Below are 17,394 nucleotides of genomic sequence, written 5' to 3'. Positions count from 1 at the left end.
CAACCCTGCCAGGTGATACCGCTATTGATCTGGCAAGTCGTTTCTTGAAATGTACAACTTATTATTATTATTATCATTTCTAAATTGGAATCACAAAACATAAAGAGAAAATACCAATAAATATAAATAAAGGCAAGTGATTCTATCTCCCTGGGCCTCAGTTGGATAAAAAGATCTCCGAGCTGCTGCATCAGAACTTGAGACCCCTCAGCAGCATGGCAGTGACTAGCCAGGCCCTTTGGTTGAGATTGTCCCTCCTCCTTGGACCTGGACACCCAGGCTCGAGTTTCCTCTCTGGTTGTTTTGTTGCAAGTCCCACCCGTTAAACATTGGGCTTGCTCACAGACTGTCTTAGCTTTCTTCTCTTCTCACACTATACTATCCTTCTTCTCGGAAAGTCCCACCCACACTCATTATTTCTCAGCTCACACTTGCATATATCACCACCTGGTCAGCAAGTCCAGTCAGATGTCGCCAAGGCATTTCAGACCCAGCATGTGTGAGTGGAACTGCTGGTCGACCCCTGCCCTCACTCCATAACTGGACGTCCCCAGTACATAGTAGGTGCCCCATAAATATTTATCAGGTGGAGCACTGGAGGCGCTGTTCGCTCTAATTGTCTTTCTTTCATAAACTCTACCAGTTTATGTCTTCCCTGATGAAAGAGAGGAAGCTTTTTGACCTGTCTCACCCTCATGGACCTGAGCATCACTCTTGACCTAAGCCCGCAAACACACGTGTGGCATGAACACACCGTGTACCCATTCCTAGCGGCACATATGCCTATGCACGCGCGCGCATTCACATCTCTGATTAGCTGAGAAGCACCACTCAGTCTCAAAGCAAATGCCTTCCATGGCCAAATTAAACAAATATAAATGTACGACTTCTTTTTTTTTAAGAATAATAAAATCTGTTTTCTGTCCCTTCAGAGGTCAGTCCATTTTCAGCTCCCTGGCCTTGCCGGAGGCCTCTGATATCCTCCAAGTAACTTGGGTGACCCCCACTTTGCAGGAAGACGTGCTTTCCCTACATCCCCCTCAACTTGTTGGAGTTGCATTTGCGTTTCCTCAGCTCTTTATTTGGGCTGGGCTGACCTGCAAGGGGCTGACCACTCTCCTAGCACGTGGCTCCTTGCGTGGCTGGACATGGAAGCCGTACACTTACTAGTTTGGCAGCTTCTCGTCCTGACAAAGGAGCTTGAGGAGTGGGTTTCTGGCCTTCCTGTCCCAGAATTCTGGGCCCTGCCTAGGGTTCCATAGTCCACTTCCGCCAGGCTCCAGGCACGCCCCCAGAAAGGTTACTCTTGGTCCTTTAGCTGGAGTGGCCCTTTCTGTGATGACAGAGTGCTGGCTGGGTTCCAAGCTGCACATCGCTGGGCCCAAAAAAGGTGAAACCAGCAGCCCTTGCCTTCTAAGGGCAGTGGTGGTGTCCTGTTTGTCCTCCTGGTGTAGAACTTACCGTCTCAAGTATTCTGAACTCATGTCCACTTCTCCCTTGAGGACAGGGACCCTTCCTTGAGAGAGGACTGTGTGCTCTCTCAGTATCCCCTTGGCACCAAAGCAGACCCTAACTGGCGACTCAGTGAATATCGTGGAACGTTACGTAGTAGGGCCAAATAGGCAACGGATGTAGTAGGAGTTGTAGTCATGCCATTAACTAAACTATCTTAGAATGGACTTAATACAGATCCTGCTCATTAGCTCATCCAGACACTCAACGAACATTGAGTGCCAGGCACTTTGCAGGGCTCAGGGGACCGAGGTGCAAACACGAAGACGTAGTTCTTGTGGAGCTCATGTGAGGAAAACCAGAAACTCAAGGACATAAACAAGCAAAATAATTACAAATTGTGATCGTGGCTGCAAAGGAAATGACCTGAGAATACAGGAAGGGTCGGGGTGGGTGGTGGTGGGACACTTTAGACAGGGTGGCCAAGAGAGATATCCTTGAGGAAAGGGGATGGCGGCAGAGACTCAAAGGACAAGGAGTATATTCTCTAGGGAGAGGGAACAGTGATGTGGCAAAGGTCTCGAGGCAGGAAGGTGTTTGGTGAGCTTGAGGAACTGCCACCCCTGTGACTGGACAAAGGGGAAGGTGACACCAAATGAGATGGGGAAGGGCCAGCCCCAGGGCCAGAGTAAGGCACTGGGATGCTACTCTGACTGCCATGGAAGTTACTGGGGTCAACAAGGGGTTCTTTCTGAGAATAACTGGAAAGTGGACTGGAAGGTGCAAGAAAACATCAGTTTCAGCTGCCTGTGATGGTTTTGGCCTTAGTTTTCATATTTTTTAATAATAATGTTTTTTTAGTTCCAGAAGTTATCTGAAAATAAGGTCATCTGGCTGGAGGGGCCATGATCCACAAATTCACTTCTCTACTCACTCATTCCTTCATCCCTTTGACCAACAGGTATTGAGAAGCTAGGATGCTTCAGGCGCTGGGGGGATTCCCAGGCCCTGCCCCCATGGAGTGGGCCACTGTGGAAGACAGATACTCCCAGTGAGGGCTATGCCAAGACATCGAGGCAGGAGACAGCCTCTCACATCTGGGAACCACCCACAGGCCCCAGGTTTGGATTGTGAGGGGGTGTGGTGAGGGATGAGGCTAAAAGGCCAGGCTGGTGGAGACCACACAGGGTCTTGCGTGCCATGTTAGGAAGCGAGTTCACGGGGCACCCTTAAGAATGCAAGCAGGAGGAGAGTGTCATCTGATTTACATTTTGTATAAAAACTTCTGCTGGCAAAGGTTTGCTCCAAAGTAGAAAGGGAAACATTTGGTGTCCAGCAGCCAGGACTGCAAGCTCAAGCTTCATGTGCTCCAGCTGCCTTGGCTTCCCAGGATCTTAGACAAGAAGGGTCCTTGGGGATTAATTTATCCAGCCATCGTATCTCATATTTGAGGACAGTAAAGCTCAGAAAAGCAGCTTGCTTGAGGTCACCATTGTCCTTGGTCCTGGTCTGTACACTGTACCCCAAATAGCCATTTCACAGCCAAGTTGATTGATGACCTGGAGAGGAATCGGGGGACTAGGTGTATGTATCATGGTCAGGGCAGCCCATCCTACTCGCTGGGGACACAAGTCAAGGCCTGTTTCCCATCAGTGGAGGTCAAGATAGTATCCATGAGTATTAAGGATAAGAATTTGCTTTCATTACTGTGGGTTAAAAAAAAAAAAAGTAATTGGAGAATCATGCGATCAGATAAGTGATTCTACAGAAATTCCAAGCCTTAATGCCCAGGTACAGCCCCAGGCTATTTATTTTGGTTGTGAGCAGGGATGCTCTTTCACACCTCAGGTTTCCAGCGTTCAGTGTAGTAGCTTAAAGTCTGCTGTCTTCAGACAAGGGGTCATCTGTTTGGTCAAAACAGCAGTGTCTAGCTTATCAGTTACATCTTATAACCATGTTGCCATGAGTCAAAAGCAATCACCACCCCAAGGGCAACAACTGTGTTCTCAATCCCACAAAAGGGCAAAAGTGTGGTACGGTATATTTTTTTTTCCTCCCCGAGCATCATAGCAAATTGATTAAGAACATGGGAGTTGATGTCAGACAGCACCAACTCTGTCACTCTCCACCTGTGTGTTCTGGATCAGGTCAATGACCCCTGAGACCCTTCTTCCTCCTCTTTAAAATGGAGATAATAAAAGTCTTACCAGATTCATAGGCTATTTGTGAGACTAAATGAGGTAATGCATATAAAAGATTTACCCCTGAGCTTGGCAGGCAAAAGTATTTGGGGGAAAAAAATGGTGGTTATGATTCTGTTCCTAAATGATTGAGCTTTTTCTGTGAAAAGACTTGGAGAGAGATTTCTCTGCAGACTGGTCTACAGTGAAATATTATCACTCTCAGGTATCAGCCCTGAAATGGAGAATTTTTTAAACATTTACCTTGGTTCTGAAAGCAAATTATACTTTCTATTTGATGGGGAGGCAGGAGGTACACTCTCCTAGGCTTCTTGCTTGCCATCTCGTCTGGCATAGGGTTGTACTTGAGTGACGTGGCCTTCCTGGGGGTGATAGGAGGCAGCTGCCTAGAGAGAAAGCCAGGAGAAAAGATGACAGCCCGTCACCAGCATTTTGCCGCTATCTTGAGAGGAGTCTGACTGCATTGAAGGGGCAAATCGTGTTTCTCTTGAACATACAGTTAAACTTATGAAAGTGTTTAGCATCATCTGCCAGAAGAGCCTGGATTCCCATCTGATTAACCCCAGTCATCTGGAAGTCTCCATTACTTGTCCAAATGCAAGCAGAGTTTCTTCATAACCTCCCCCTGAGGGCCTGCTCTCTGGTGATCCAAATACTTGGCATCCGGAGAATTAATCTTTCTCATCTCTTATCTTCAAGTAAATGAAAGAATTTGCTGTCGTTTCTGTGGCACTCAGGCCTGAGCTTTGTGGAATTAGCCTGCCGGTGGTGTGAGCATACCAGGAAGTGAGGGCAGTAAAAAAAAAAAAAATGGAGCCAGGGTGAAGGAAACAGGAGCATATGGGTCTCTTCCTTTAGGGCAAGTTTTCAAGTCAATCAAAACAAAATTTTTTTTCACTTTTTTCTTGTGGGTGAAGAGTCTCACAGGTGCCAACCCTTTACTGTATGTTCTGTGGTTTACAGAAGTTTTCTGGCCCTTATTCTCGAGGAATCTACCGTCAAATTGGGAAACTATAATTTTACAAATGGCAAAGGGTGAATTTTCAGCTGAGGTGGCTGAGGTGCTGTGGGAGGAAAAGAGGACTGCACCCAACTTCTGAATTGCAGGCCCCAGCTCATCTCACTGGGCTTTGTGCCCCTCAAGTTCTTCATTGGTAAATTGGGGATGTTGCTACCCACTGTCCAGGGCTGTTGTGGGAGAGAGAAGGCATGTGATAGCCTTAAGGTGTGTAAGCCTGGAGCTTAGGGACAGGTTACAGCTGCGAACGAAAGCAACCCTGCAGGCCCCACTCCCAGCATGGCCATCCCAGGTCCTGAGAAGTTTGCTAACTAAGGGTCTGGAAGCTGTCACATCAATCCTGATTAGAAACACCTGTGTTGCCCCACCCCCTACTCCCTACCTCCCACCCATTGTTTTCTCCCCTGGGGCTCTAGGTGTTCCCATTGGGTGTCATTCCCCAGACCCAGTGGAAAGGAATCTGTGATTATTCTCACTGGGCTAGACTGAAAGTTTCAGTCTCTATCTCTGTCCATCTGTCTCATTTAAGTATCAGTCATTGCTTTCTCTCATATGTTACAGTTGTGTATGCTTCCTGTTTTTCATCCCACGGTGTGTCTCTCAGTGGTTTATACATAATAAGAGGTAATAAGTACTTTTTAAAAATTCTAATGACTTGCCCTTACATGGCAGGTATATTTTAAGAAATGAGTGTTAGAGATCCCTGGAGAGGACAGAATTCCTGGGGTAACTACCATGTCTCAGGCGCTGTGCTAGAGCTTCCGTGTCGGTTACGTCATTGGATTGTGGCAGTATTCTCCCCATTTTACAAATAAGAAAACCGAGTCCCAAAATATTTTGGACCAGCCCAACATTATCCAGCTAGAAAGTAGCTGAGTTAGAATTCAGAGTCAGAACTGCCTCTAAGGGACCCCCCCCCGCCCCCGCCAGCATCTCAGATCACAACATAGAGACACCTAGAACTTCTTAGACATAGCAATCAGGTGCATAAATAGCTTGGGGAAGGGGGGAAGGGGGCAGGAGCATGCAATTCTTAGAAGCCAAAATATGTATTTCAAATTGTTGTGGACACATTTCTAGAGATATCAACAGTTGATTCCATGTCATGTTAAAACTCTACTTTTGTTAAAAGTATAATTTGACCTATTGCTGATTTTGGCCCATCTCTAACACATGTCCCTGTTATGAAGACCTTCTTTACACCTCACTTCTCCCCAGCACGAGACCCTTTCTTCCCTAATTCACAGCAAATTCACTTTAGGGATCTTTGCTTTCACTCACAGATCCCTTTCCCTTTTTCCAACCTAATAAAGTAGTGTCGTTGGTCGTAGAAAAAAAGCCCCCCCTCCCCCCCAAAAAAAAAAAAAACAACTGCGTGGTCTCGCCCCCACCCCCATAGGTTTTATAGAATTTTTTTCTAAGGTATGTTGTTTAGGAAATTTATTTTCTTGGTGAGTTTCTGGAAGATGCTCCTGCCAAGGGAGACTTGGTCATACCATCCTGCATCCTTCCCTGTCAGCCACTGTGACCTCTTGGCCTCTGTATTCCCCATTCGCACCACAAAACCTTCCTTTTCCAGCCCAAAACAATTTGGGTCCAATCAGCTGATGGAGATTTCCAGCTCATGGATCTTACATTTGGTGTAAGGTGGTCATGGGCAACTGTCAAGAGCCGGCTTAGCGCTGCTTCTTACCAGCCTTGTGACCTTGGGCAAGTGACTTGCCTTTTCTGAGCCTCCATTTCTTCATACATTTAAAAAAGTGGTTGATGATAGCGGATGTCAGTGGGGTTGGTGTGGTCAGGGTTCTTGTATCCCAGGATAACATGGCAGAGGAAACCATAGGCAGATGCACCCTTTCCTGATAGCCAGAACCTGGCTCCCAAATCCCTGTTTGGCTTAATGATCTGGGTTAGACCATCTTGGAGCTTTGATCACCGTCAAGACTTAAATTAGAGAAGTAACTGTCCACCAGAGGCCCTGCAAAGAGACGTTCGGCAATGTTTAGAGCCGTTTTTGGTGGTCACAGCTTGATGGGTGGGGGTTGCTAAGAGCGTCTAATGTGTAGAGACCAGGGATGCTACTAAACATCCCACAATGCACTAAACATCCCCCCACAACAAAGAATTATCCAGCCCCAAATGCCAGTCCAGCTTCAGTGTGCCAAGGGGGAGAAACCCTGAACTAGAGGGACAATGCATGACCTGCTCCTTACCCACTTCCCTCCAGCCCACACACAGCCCATTTGGACCTCTGGCAGCTTGGAGATGAAGGGAGGTTCCATGGAAGTTCTCACAAATCCTCAGTCTAGTGGAGAAATACAGTAAGGTAGCCTTCGATCCAGGTGCCATGTGACAGGGGCTACAGTAAAAGTATTCTGCCTGAGGAAGAAATTCTGGGAGCCCCCTAGCCGCCTAAAATCAGGGACTACTAAAAGTGCTCACCATCACCATTACTCTTTAACAGTGTTCTCAAAGTTGTGCTAGTCAACACAATCAGACAGAAGAAATAAGTTAGAAATATAATCACTAAAAAGGAAGAGGTAAAAATGATCACTAATTACAGGTGATTTGGAAAACCCAGGAGAATCAACTGGAAAACTCCTTTACAAAAATAAAGATCATTCAGTATAGCAGCAGGACACAGAATGGTTAGCAAAAATCAATACTTAGTACAAACATGTATAACCTGATAGAAGATACAAGGGAAGAAAGGATCCTGTTTACAATAGGAATGTGAAAAGTAAAATAATAACGTGGTGGATTATTTAGAAATAGATTCCGTTGCAGTTAACATATAAAACCCAGACAACAGTGCTTTAAATAAAATACAAGTTTTTCTTTTTCATATGAATCTTATCTGGAAGTATAGGTAGTCCAGTGACCATTCCTGGGGCGTGGTCCTTATCCCTATGGTCGAAGGTGACTGCTAGGATTCCAGGCATTACACCCTCATTCAGGCAATAGGACAGAGGAAGGAAAAAAAAAAAAGAAAAGTAGGGCTCTTCCTTTCAAGGAGACTTCCACACATCTGATTGCCTAGAACTTGGTCACATAACCACACCCAACTCTAAAGAAGGCTTTGAATTCTAGCTGCATCAGTGTGTGTGTGGCTTTAAAGAAATCAGTCTTCTCTCACTGAGGAAGATAGAATGAATATTGGGACAGTTGGCAGGCTGCCATGAAATGTAACTAAAACGTACAAGATCCATAGGAGAGAACTTTAAAATGCTCCTAAAGGACACAGGCAAGCCTGGAACAAATGGAAAGACAAACAATGTTATTGAATAGGGAGACTCAGCATAATAGAAAGATCAATCCTCCCTGAGTTAATTTATAACTTTAAACATGTTTCCAATAGAAAACATCACTAGGAATTTTTTTTTTTTTACTAGACAGATGATTCTAAAGTTCATATGGAAAAATAAATAAGCAAAAATAGCCAGGAATTTTTGAAAAATAAGGGGACCAGCCCTGCTGGCTATTAAAACATATTTTAAGCCTACAATAATTTAAAAAGTATGGTACAGATCAATGTTATACAGTGAGGAATACAGAAATGAATCTAAATATATATGAACATTTAATACCAGTATTTGATAAAGGTGATATTTCAGTCAATGAGGAAAAGATGAACTATTTAACATAGGGGATTGGGGCAACTTACTAGAAGTCTGGAAACAAAGTTGGACCTATACTTCACACCTTTTATCAGGACAAATTTCAGTTATATCAAAGACATGTTTATAAAATGAAAGCATAAAAGTACTAGTGAGAAACCTTAGGAGAATGCTTTTATAACCTTGAAATGGGAGAACAGAGCCTTTCAAATGAAAACATAAACTCTAAAAACCATAAAATTAAACCTCGATTCCGTTACATCAAAAGAAATAATATTGGCCTGGCAAAAACCAGCATTAAGCAATGTCAAAAGTCAAAGAGTAAACTGGGACAAGCATTTACAATTCTTAGCCCACACAAAGGTTGTTTCCTAATATAGAAGGAACTCCTGACAATCAATAAAAAACAAACACCGCAAAAGGAAAATGGATAACAGACAGTTCACAGAAAAAAAGATCACTTTTAAATATAGGGGAAATGCTCAAACTTACAGAGAAACCTAAGGACATACTGAAATACTGTTTTTACCTATCAGGCTACCAGAAACTTGATAACACACCAGGGTAGCAAGCAGGAACTATCATACATGCTTATGGAGGTGTAAATTGTTCAACCTCTAAGGAGGGCAGTTAGACAACATTCATCAAAATCCACATTTTTGTACTATTTGACTCAGAAGTTTTTGGATATGTGTACAGTTACCTTCATATATGCATAAGATGTCATATATACAAGCTTAGTCACAGCAGCACTATTATGATAGCACAATATTAGAAGCATCTTAGATGCCCCCCCCCAAAATATGGTGGAGTATTATACAGCCATAAAAACGAATTAGGAGGTCTTCATGTGCCAAGACAGAAAGATCTCCAATATCTCCAATATATAAGTAGAAAATATAAGGTATGAATGAGTGCATATGATAAGATCCCGTTTAGTTGAAAGGGGGGAAATGAATGTATCATCACTTTTTCTTATTTACGTATAAAGTGTGACCAAGAGGATACACAAGGAATGAGTAAACAGCAGTTGCCTGTAGGGGAAGAAAGGGGTATCTGGGGGACAGAGGCAGGAGGGAGAATATTTCCTGTATGCCCTTTACACTTTGGGTTTTATGAACACATGAATGTATTTCCTATTGAAAAAGATTGAAACTGTTAATAGAGTAACTTGATAATAAAGGCTAGTTACACTGGCTCATATATAGGCAAAGGGATGTTGCTGTATTTGTTTCCATTATTTAAAAACAAAAACCTGAAGTAAGCCAGAAAGAGAAAAACAAATATTGTATGCTAACTCATATATACGGAATCTAAAAAAAAAAAAAGTACTGATGAACCCAGTGACAAGACAAGAATAAGGATGTAAATGCAGAGAATGGACTGGAGGACACGAGGTTGTGGGGGTGGGGGGCGAAGGGGAGGCTGGGACGAAGTGAGGAGTAGCATAGACATATATATACTACCAACTGTAAAATAGATAGCCAGTGGGAAGTTGCTGTATAACACAGGGAGATCAACTCGATGATGGGTGATGCCTTAGAGGACCAGGACAGGGAGAGTGGGGGGGAGTCGAGGGAGGGAATATGGGGATATGTGTATAAATACAGCTGATTGACTTTGGTGTACCTGAAAAACTGGTACAAGAGTGTAAAGCAATTATACTCCAATAAGGAGCCTAAAAAAAAAAAAACAAAAAACAAACTTCTTCCCAAAAGGATTTAAAGCAATTTGAAGGAAGGAGAACAGAATATATGGAGCACCTACCATATACCAAAAAAAAAAAAAAAATGCCATTGGAATCTTCATGGGGATTGCATTGAATCTGTGGATGTCTTTTGGTAATATTGACATTTTAACATGTTAATTCTTTCAATCCATAAACATGGGATACTTTTCCATTAAAAAAAACAAAACAAAAAAATACAAAAACCCTTCTCCTTAAAAAATGTCCCAGTCCTCAAAAGTGCCCTGGTCTTGTATTTGTAGAGAGGGATTGATGTCTAGGCAGGAGCCCCTCTTTACAAAGCTGTCAGTCCACAAGTTTGACAAGTAGCTACTCTGTGCACAGCCATGACCCTAGTGCCAGGGGAGCTTTCTCTCAGAAAGAAAAGTCCAGTCATCCTGCCTGCACGCCGGGCTTCAGAGCCGGCAAGGCTGGGAAACGATCGTTCCCGACCCTGCTTCACAGGGAGGCTTAGGGACCCCTAGGGAAGGGGCAACACTAAAAGCCAAAAGGTAGAGAAATCTTGGGGCAGGAATGGGAGGTAAGAAAGGCAGGGGTCTTGGCACAGCCGTGCTGGTAAGAGAAGGGAGTGAAATCATGAGGGGACCACAGCCCTCAGCCGGCTGCATAGCCAACAGAATTTCAGGGACACCATCTTCTTTGCGCAGCCTCTGTCCCCGCCCCCTCGCAGGGAAGGGCATTCTCGCTCTTCTCTCTCTCTCTTCCTGAGCAAGCATGGCCCTGGGCTTCCCTGAGCACTCCCATCCTCTGAAACGCCACTCAGGAATTCAATGAGAGCCCCGGACAGAATAAGTTTGATCCCTTTGGTATTAGTAGTTTTCTTTTTAATGAGACTGAAGACCCCCAGAGAAATAAAGTTCCAGTAGCGGCCTCTCTGGCCCCCAGGGGTCTTCCAAGCAGCGCTACTCTTTCCTGTTACAAAGGAAAGGAACATAAACCCCTAACTCTTCCTTAGGACTTGGTTTCACATGGGGAGTTGGAGTTTAGATAAATACAGACAGTGGAGGGGGAACCTGAGGAAGATCTCGGGCATCAGTGACAAGACAGCAGGAAGCGATGCTTTGGCCTGGGGCCTCCCTTCGCTGCAGCAGAGGGGCAGCTGCCTGCAGAACCTGCTCGGCCCTGGTGGCCACCCTGGGCCTTCAGCAGGAGTGGCTTCTCTTCCCAGGGAGCAGAGGGGCAAGGAGCCCAGGGATGGTGTGCACCTAGGCCCGGGCAGACAGAGAAGAGTGAGAGGTGAGGAGAAATCAGATGGTCCACCTTCTCTTGCTCTGAATATGAGCCCCGAGCAGAAGGAAAGGCTGAGCCTGATGGGCCGGAAATGCTGAGTCACCATTTTCAGGGCAAGGGCAAGGTTCAGATTGGCTCAGAATCTTATGAATCTATTCCATTCATACAAATGAGAATGAGTCCTTCCTATGACATCACAAAGGTTTGAAAAGAGAGTGCTTTGAGCGATGTCATGCTGGGCCTTTGTAAATTTGGAGTTGGTGATGGGCACTGAGAGTCGTCCGGCACTGAGCAGGCAGGAAGGTAGGGGAGGGCAGGGCACAGAGGCAGCAGTGCCAGCCTTCGGAGCCGGGGACCTGAGTTCAGGTCCCAGCCTCCCCCCAACACCCTGGCAGCTTAACAGAAGTCACTCGCCCTTTTCCAGTCTCCCTGTGCTTGTTTCTGCCACTGTCACGCAGAGCATGCTCTCCCTAACTCTCGGGGTTGTTAGAATACGAGTGTGGTTTGTAGACGAGCAGGCGCTTTCCGCAGGCCGTGGTTACTCTTAGTGTGGGTGCTGCCATGGTGATCATGGCGGGCGGGGGTGGGTCTTGGAAAGGCAGCGCTAGACTAGAGCGCGTGGAGGGGCCCTCACTCAGCAGGGCAGCCTCCCAACCACTCAAACATTTGCAGGACCCCCAGCTTCCTCTCAGTTTCCTCATGAAGGAAGGGGGTGTAAGGGTATTAAAGACGGGCTACTTCCACACACCTCATCACAGTAACCCTTCACACCAGCACATGAGGCTACAGGCCAGAAAGATGACTGCACCAGGACCACACCCCGGTAGTGACTGCAACCCGGGCTGTCTGCACCCAAGTCGTGTGCCCCTCACTCTGCTCCCCCACCCCCGCCAGAGCTGAGCCTTGACCACACATGCTGGCCAGGGTGGGGACTCGGGGAGCCCTGGTCCCAGGGACTCGGCTGACCATGCGCACTCTTCTTTCTGTGGTTCCCAAGCATTTGCTTAGAGCAGCACATTTTAAGTGCTTTCTCTTTTCTCAAGAAGTCCCAGCTGTACGAGGAAATGGGGCCACGGGTGCAAGAGAGGCTGGCCTTAGAGTGCTTCCTGCCCCACCTTTGCACTCAGGCCTGGATTCCTGACGGTGGCCGGAGTTCAAGTCCAGACGCCAGCAGGCCTGTGAGAAAGGCCCCTTTTGTTCTGTGTGCCGGGGAATCGGCCTTCTTTGCAAGAGTCCCCCCGCCCCCACCCCAGAGTGACTGCTGAGAGAGACCCAGGGTGAGGACCTCCATCTGGATCTTTCTGTGGGACAGGTCTGGAATTTTGCAGACTTGGTTGGTAGGGGAATTCTTATCCAGAACCCTAGATTCTATACGAGATCTTACATGGAACCTCAAACTGTAAAATAGGCCATATGGGAGCTGCGCTGGCTGAGGCCTGAGAACCACCCAGCTCTGTGGGGCCTGGTTATTGCAACCAGTGGGCCCTCCTTCCTGCATGCAGACCTTTCCCTTGCTTACCCCTAGGAGGCTGATCTTGCAAATGCTTCGTGCTTGTGTGGGCTGGGCTTCAGTTACCCTCAGCCCCTCAGCATGAATTTAGACCATCTTCCTGGCGTTCTAGGCTCTTCATGGTTGGTTTCAACATGGCTGTCTTGCCTCACCATTTAATGGGACCCAGTTCTCTAGTCTCTTCACTGCCTTTTGCATCTACTGTGTTGGCCTTCCCCTCCCTGCCACCTTTTCTCTTCCTGCTCTATCCAAACCTTACTGCCTAGCCAAGCTTCTCCCGAAAGCCCTGCCTGCCTGCACAGCCATCAGTGGGTCTCCCTGTCACCCCACCCCCCGCCCGGGCCAAAACACAATAGCTCATGTAGGTAGTGCCCTATGAAGTCGTACCTGGTTCTTACATGGTTTACCTGCTTCATTTGTGCCAATATGTGTCAGTCTTCTCCCTCTGCCTGATCCCCATGGTAGCTCATAAAGGGAGGAGCGGAAGTTCCTTCTTTTTCTCATATCAAGATCTGAATAATATGAATTTCAGCGTATAGTAGGGCTTCAGTAAATAGCTGCTGACTTCTTTAAACCAAAGCAGTTTGAGACATTCCTGAGGTCACAGAAGCTCCTCCCTGGAACGAATGGGGGGCACCTTTGGGGGTTGGCCATTGTGGGCGAGAACCCTGGACTGGGGTTGGTTGTTGGCAGGTCAAGCCTCCTTAAAAGCTTTCCTTTCTGTAGCAGATTTCCCTGAGATGTGTATATCTCTCCACCTCAAAAAAGGTCATATTGGGATGAGTGAAGCATTAACCATGTGGTCCTGGCCCATCTTATAGGGACTTGAAACTGGACAATATCCTTCTGGATGCAGAAGGTCATTGCAAGCTGGCCGACTTTGGGATGTGCAAGGAAGGGATTCTGAATGGTGTGACGACCACCACGTTCTGCGGGACTCCTGACTACATCGCTCCTGAGGTAAGACCATGGACAAAGGGCCACCTCCTTCTGTTGCCATGGCTGAGGCCCGAGTCCATCCCTAAATGCTGGGGTCATCTAGCAGTGCTGGAGGAAGGCTCTGGAAAACCAAAAAGGATTCCGGAGAGGAGGGAGAAGAGGAAAGGTAAGAGGCTCACTGATTTCTCCACAAGGAAGTGGTGGCGCCGGGGAGATAATGGTAAACTGAGAGTAGCAGGCCTTTCCCCAGTGCTGGCCAGGCCCTCCCTGAGCATCCTCTCACCCCGCTCCCCAACTACCAGCAAAACTAGGACCAAGAGGTGTTTGTCGACCTGTATGATTGCTTCCATCTTTTAATAACCAGAAAAAAAGGGGAGCCATTGATAAAGGCAGCGATTAGCTTTATCAGCTCCAATTTGCCTACAATCAAACCAGAAACTAGTTGCCATTTCTAGCGTAGCAGTGATTCTGCACAGCGGACACACGAGATTGAGCAAAAAGAGGAGGGTGCCCAGGCCTCGTTTTAGTGGCGATCGGAGGTGTTCGCTGTGCGCCTCGCCAGTGGGTTGCCTTTCGTGGAAGTTGCTGGAGTGTTTTGTTCATCATGAATTGTTTGTTTGCCTTGAATTTCTCCAGGTCAGTCTTGCCTAGACTGAGAGCTAGCTAGTGTGGCATGATGCAGGTGTAAGATACAGTCTGTCATAGATACTCAATAACAATGGTTTTGAGGTTTCTGACACATGTGAGATGAGAAAGAAGTACCAGTCCCCTTTAAGCGTTGTCCATGGTGGGCACGGGTTAGCACAGCCACATTTCATTTCCTTCCAGCGGGCATTGTTTGAGCATCTGCTAGACACAAAGCGATGTGGGGATGAAGAACTGACTGAGGCCCCGTGCGCTCTCCTAAAATGGCTCTGTGTCTAGAGAGAGTGACAGATAAGTGAACAACTAATTAAGGTACACAACACAAGACAGTAACCGCAGGGATCAGGGAAGGTTTCTTAGAGCACCTGGGGATGAATTGAGTTGTAGAGAATCCGCAGGATTTCCTTTGGTGATTTGGAGTGGGGAGCATTCCTGAAAACAACAGGAGAGATTGGTGTGAGCATGGGGCAGGCGAGGAGGTTCAGTATCTCTGGGTTCTGAATCCTTTAAGGCAGGGACTGTGTTTCTGATCTGGGTACCACCAGGCTCTGGCACACAAATCAGTCTCTCAGTAATGGTTTGTTGAATGAATAAATGAATGAGAACCGGTGATCCTCCAACATGAACAAAGACCAGAGGATGAGAACATAGTTGGCCTTTTTTCAGAAAGGAATATAGTGTGGCTGGAACAGAGGCTTTCTTAGTGCTCTTAGTAATGAACAAGATTAAGAAAAAGGACCAAGGAAAATGGCCTTTATCCTGTAGAATCTGTGGACCCACTGAGGGAGGCAGCACCGCCACTCCACGCACAATGGCAAACAATCCCTGGTCTTACTGTAGGCCAGTTACAGCTGATAAGGGTGTTGCTACCTTTATCAAAGGGTCGCTGGGAAGAGTGAATGAAATTACGCCACTGAAGCATTCAGCACAGTGCCCGGCCAGCAGTAAGTGCTGCGTCAGCGGTGGCTGCATCACAGTCGCCATCGTTGCTGGGCTGTGCCGTGGGGCAGGAAAAGCACAGTCCCGAGAGCTGAGGTTCCAGGCCAGGCTTCACCACGAACGCCCCCATGTGACCTTGAGCAAGTCACAGAATGTTTTTGACCCTCAGATTACTCCTCTTTCAAATGGGAATAATAATTCCTGCCCTACCTACCTCATCAAGCTGTTTTGAGAATCTAATGAGATTAGAGCATGGAAATGTTTCAGAAAGCATAAGCCTGTATTCAAATAGGAGGGGTTGTGAGGCTCCTGGCCAACCCTGAAACCAGAGACACCTTCTGAGGCTCTACCCTGGGGCTTCTCTTCCCACCGTGTGCCCTTGGCTGACCTCCATGGCTCCCGCTCTCCTTTCTCCACGCCCGGCCCCGCTCTCCAGCAAATGGCGGCCAGCCTTGGGTAGTGCCTGGCGTCATCAGGCCCAACGCCTGCTCCTCTGCCCCAGCTCTGACCCATCAAGGGGTTGGCTGCCGCACCAGGTGCCTTCCCATGGCGTGTGAAGCCTTCTCACCAGCTCCATCCATGACAAGATGATTAGGAAGCAGATAATGAGGGCCAAGCCTAAGGGGAATTTTATAAAAGATGCCACGCAAAACAGGAAGGCTCTGGAGGGGCTTGTGGAAGGGTGGGCAAGGGCCATCCTGTCTGAGCACACACAGGGCCACCTGGAGGCCACCTCCCCACCACACCGAGGAGGTGCAGAAGCCAGCTGTGCCACCCCCTAGAGGCAGGGGGTTAGCTGTCTTAGCACCAGGGCCCCAGACCCCAGGAGAGAAGGGAGCATGCCCAGGAAGATGCACGCAGTGGGCATACCTGGCTGCCCGTCTCCCTGGGTGTTGGAACTGGGCTGGTCACAGGGGTAGATTCAGAAAAATACTAGAGCCTCTACCCTCTGGTGGCTTATGGTTGCCCCCGGGAGGCAGTTGACCATGAAAATAATAGCTAAAATCATGGTAGAATGTGGAAAGTGCCTGCCACATCTTAGGGCAAGGGTCTTAGGATGTCAGAGGATAGGACAAAGGTTGGAGAAATCCAGGAAAGCTTTCTGGAGGAGATGGGTGATAGCCATGCCCTTGCAGGCGGTGCCACGGTGAACCAGGCTGGGGCGCTGCGTCTTTCAAGGTTGAGGGAGGCTCGGGCTTGGGCTTTGGAACAGAGCAGCATTACTGGCTCCTCAGTAGAGCCTAGAGCTCTGACCTTAACAGATACCATGTGCTGATCACTGGGCTAAGAGCCCAAAGTTCCTAACCAAGCAGCTTACCAGCCCCAAATAACTTAAAGTTGGTTGCATTTGCTCACATTCCTTTTCATTCTAAATTCTGAAGAGTCCTAAAATGTGCATGTTTTTATTGTTTTCCAAATGCTTCTACCCATCTTATGATTTAATCCCAAGCAATCAACAACCTCTAGAAGGGCATTTTGAGCAGACCCCATGCAGCCCAGATACTCGGGTTCAGCCTCCTCTTCCATCCTGCAATCTGAGAACTGAGCTGGAGCCTTGTTCTGGAACAAGTTACCTGAGAAGTTAGCTGCCTAGGGTGTCCTCCAAGCTGGAGTGGCCTTTGCCATTTTGGGGGCAGTCCTCAAAATACACCCCCTTTGAGGACGTGCACTCCAGCTGTGCTTCTCCTCCACACCCTTCACCTGGAATTCTTTCTAGAATGATAGCACTGAGTGCAGCCATAGATGTCCTCTCATCCACCCTCCTGTCTCTGGGCAGCACCATGCCTAGTCCCACTCTGACTGATGAGAGGAATCATCATCCCTTGTATCCATCACTTTGGGATGGAAACGTCCCTTCCGTAGCAGTGGGGACAGCTCAGCATTGTTTCTGCTCTTAGCCAAACACACGTCATTGACCTGCTGCATACTATATATACATGGAGACCAAACCTTATGGAAGAAAAATTGGCTTTAGTACCACCTTCCAATTGTATAGAGCTTTGTATTTTGCAGTAGACTTTCAGAATATTCCACCTTAATTAATCTTGTGAGGGTAAGCTGAGAATCAGAGCCTCATCTGATAAATGAGGAAGTCA

General features: G+C 47.2%; 1 protein-coding gene across 1 annotated transcript in view; it reads left to right on the top strand.

The window, feature by feature from the left end:
- PRKCE (protein kinase C epsilon) overlaps positions 1-17,394 on the top strand; it is a 515,835-nt gene that overhangs the window by 459,116 nt on the left and 39,325 nt on the right. Inside the window, exon 12 of the mRNA XM_057740938.1 lies at positions 13,597-13,735. Within this exon, the coding sequence (XP_057596921.1) occupies positions 13,597-13,735 (139 nt within the window). The remainder of the gene's footprint in view (positions 1-13,596; positions 13,736-17,394) is intronic.

This window comes from Hippopotamus amphibius, chromosome 7 (genome assembly GCF_030028045.1).
Source record: "Hippopotamus amphibius kiboko isolate mHipAmp2 chromosome 7, mHipAmp2.hap2, whole genome shotgun sequence".
Classification (NCBI taxonomy): domain Eukaryota; kingdom Metazoa; phylum Chordata; class Mammalia; order Artiodactyla; family Hippopotamidae; genus Hippopotamus; species Hippopotamus amphibius.
The sequence above is the reverse complement of the archived record's forward strand: the minus strand, read 5'-3'. Positions and strand labels throughout refer to the sequence as shown.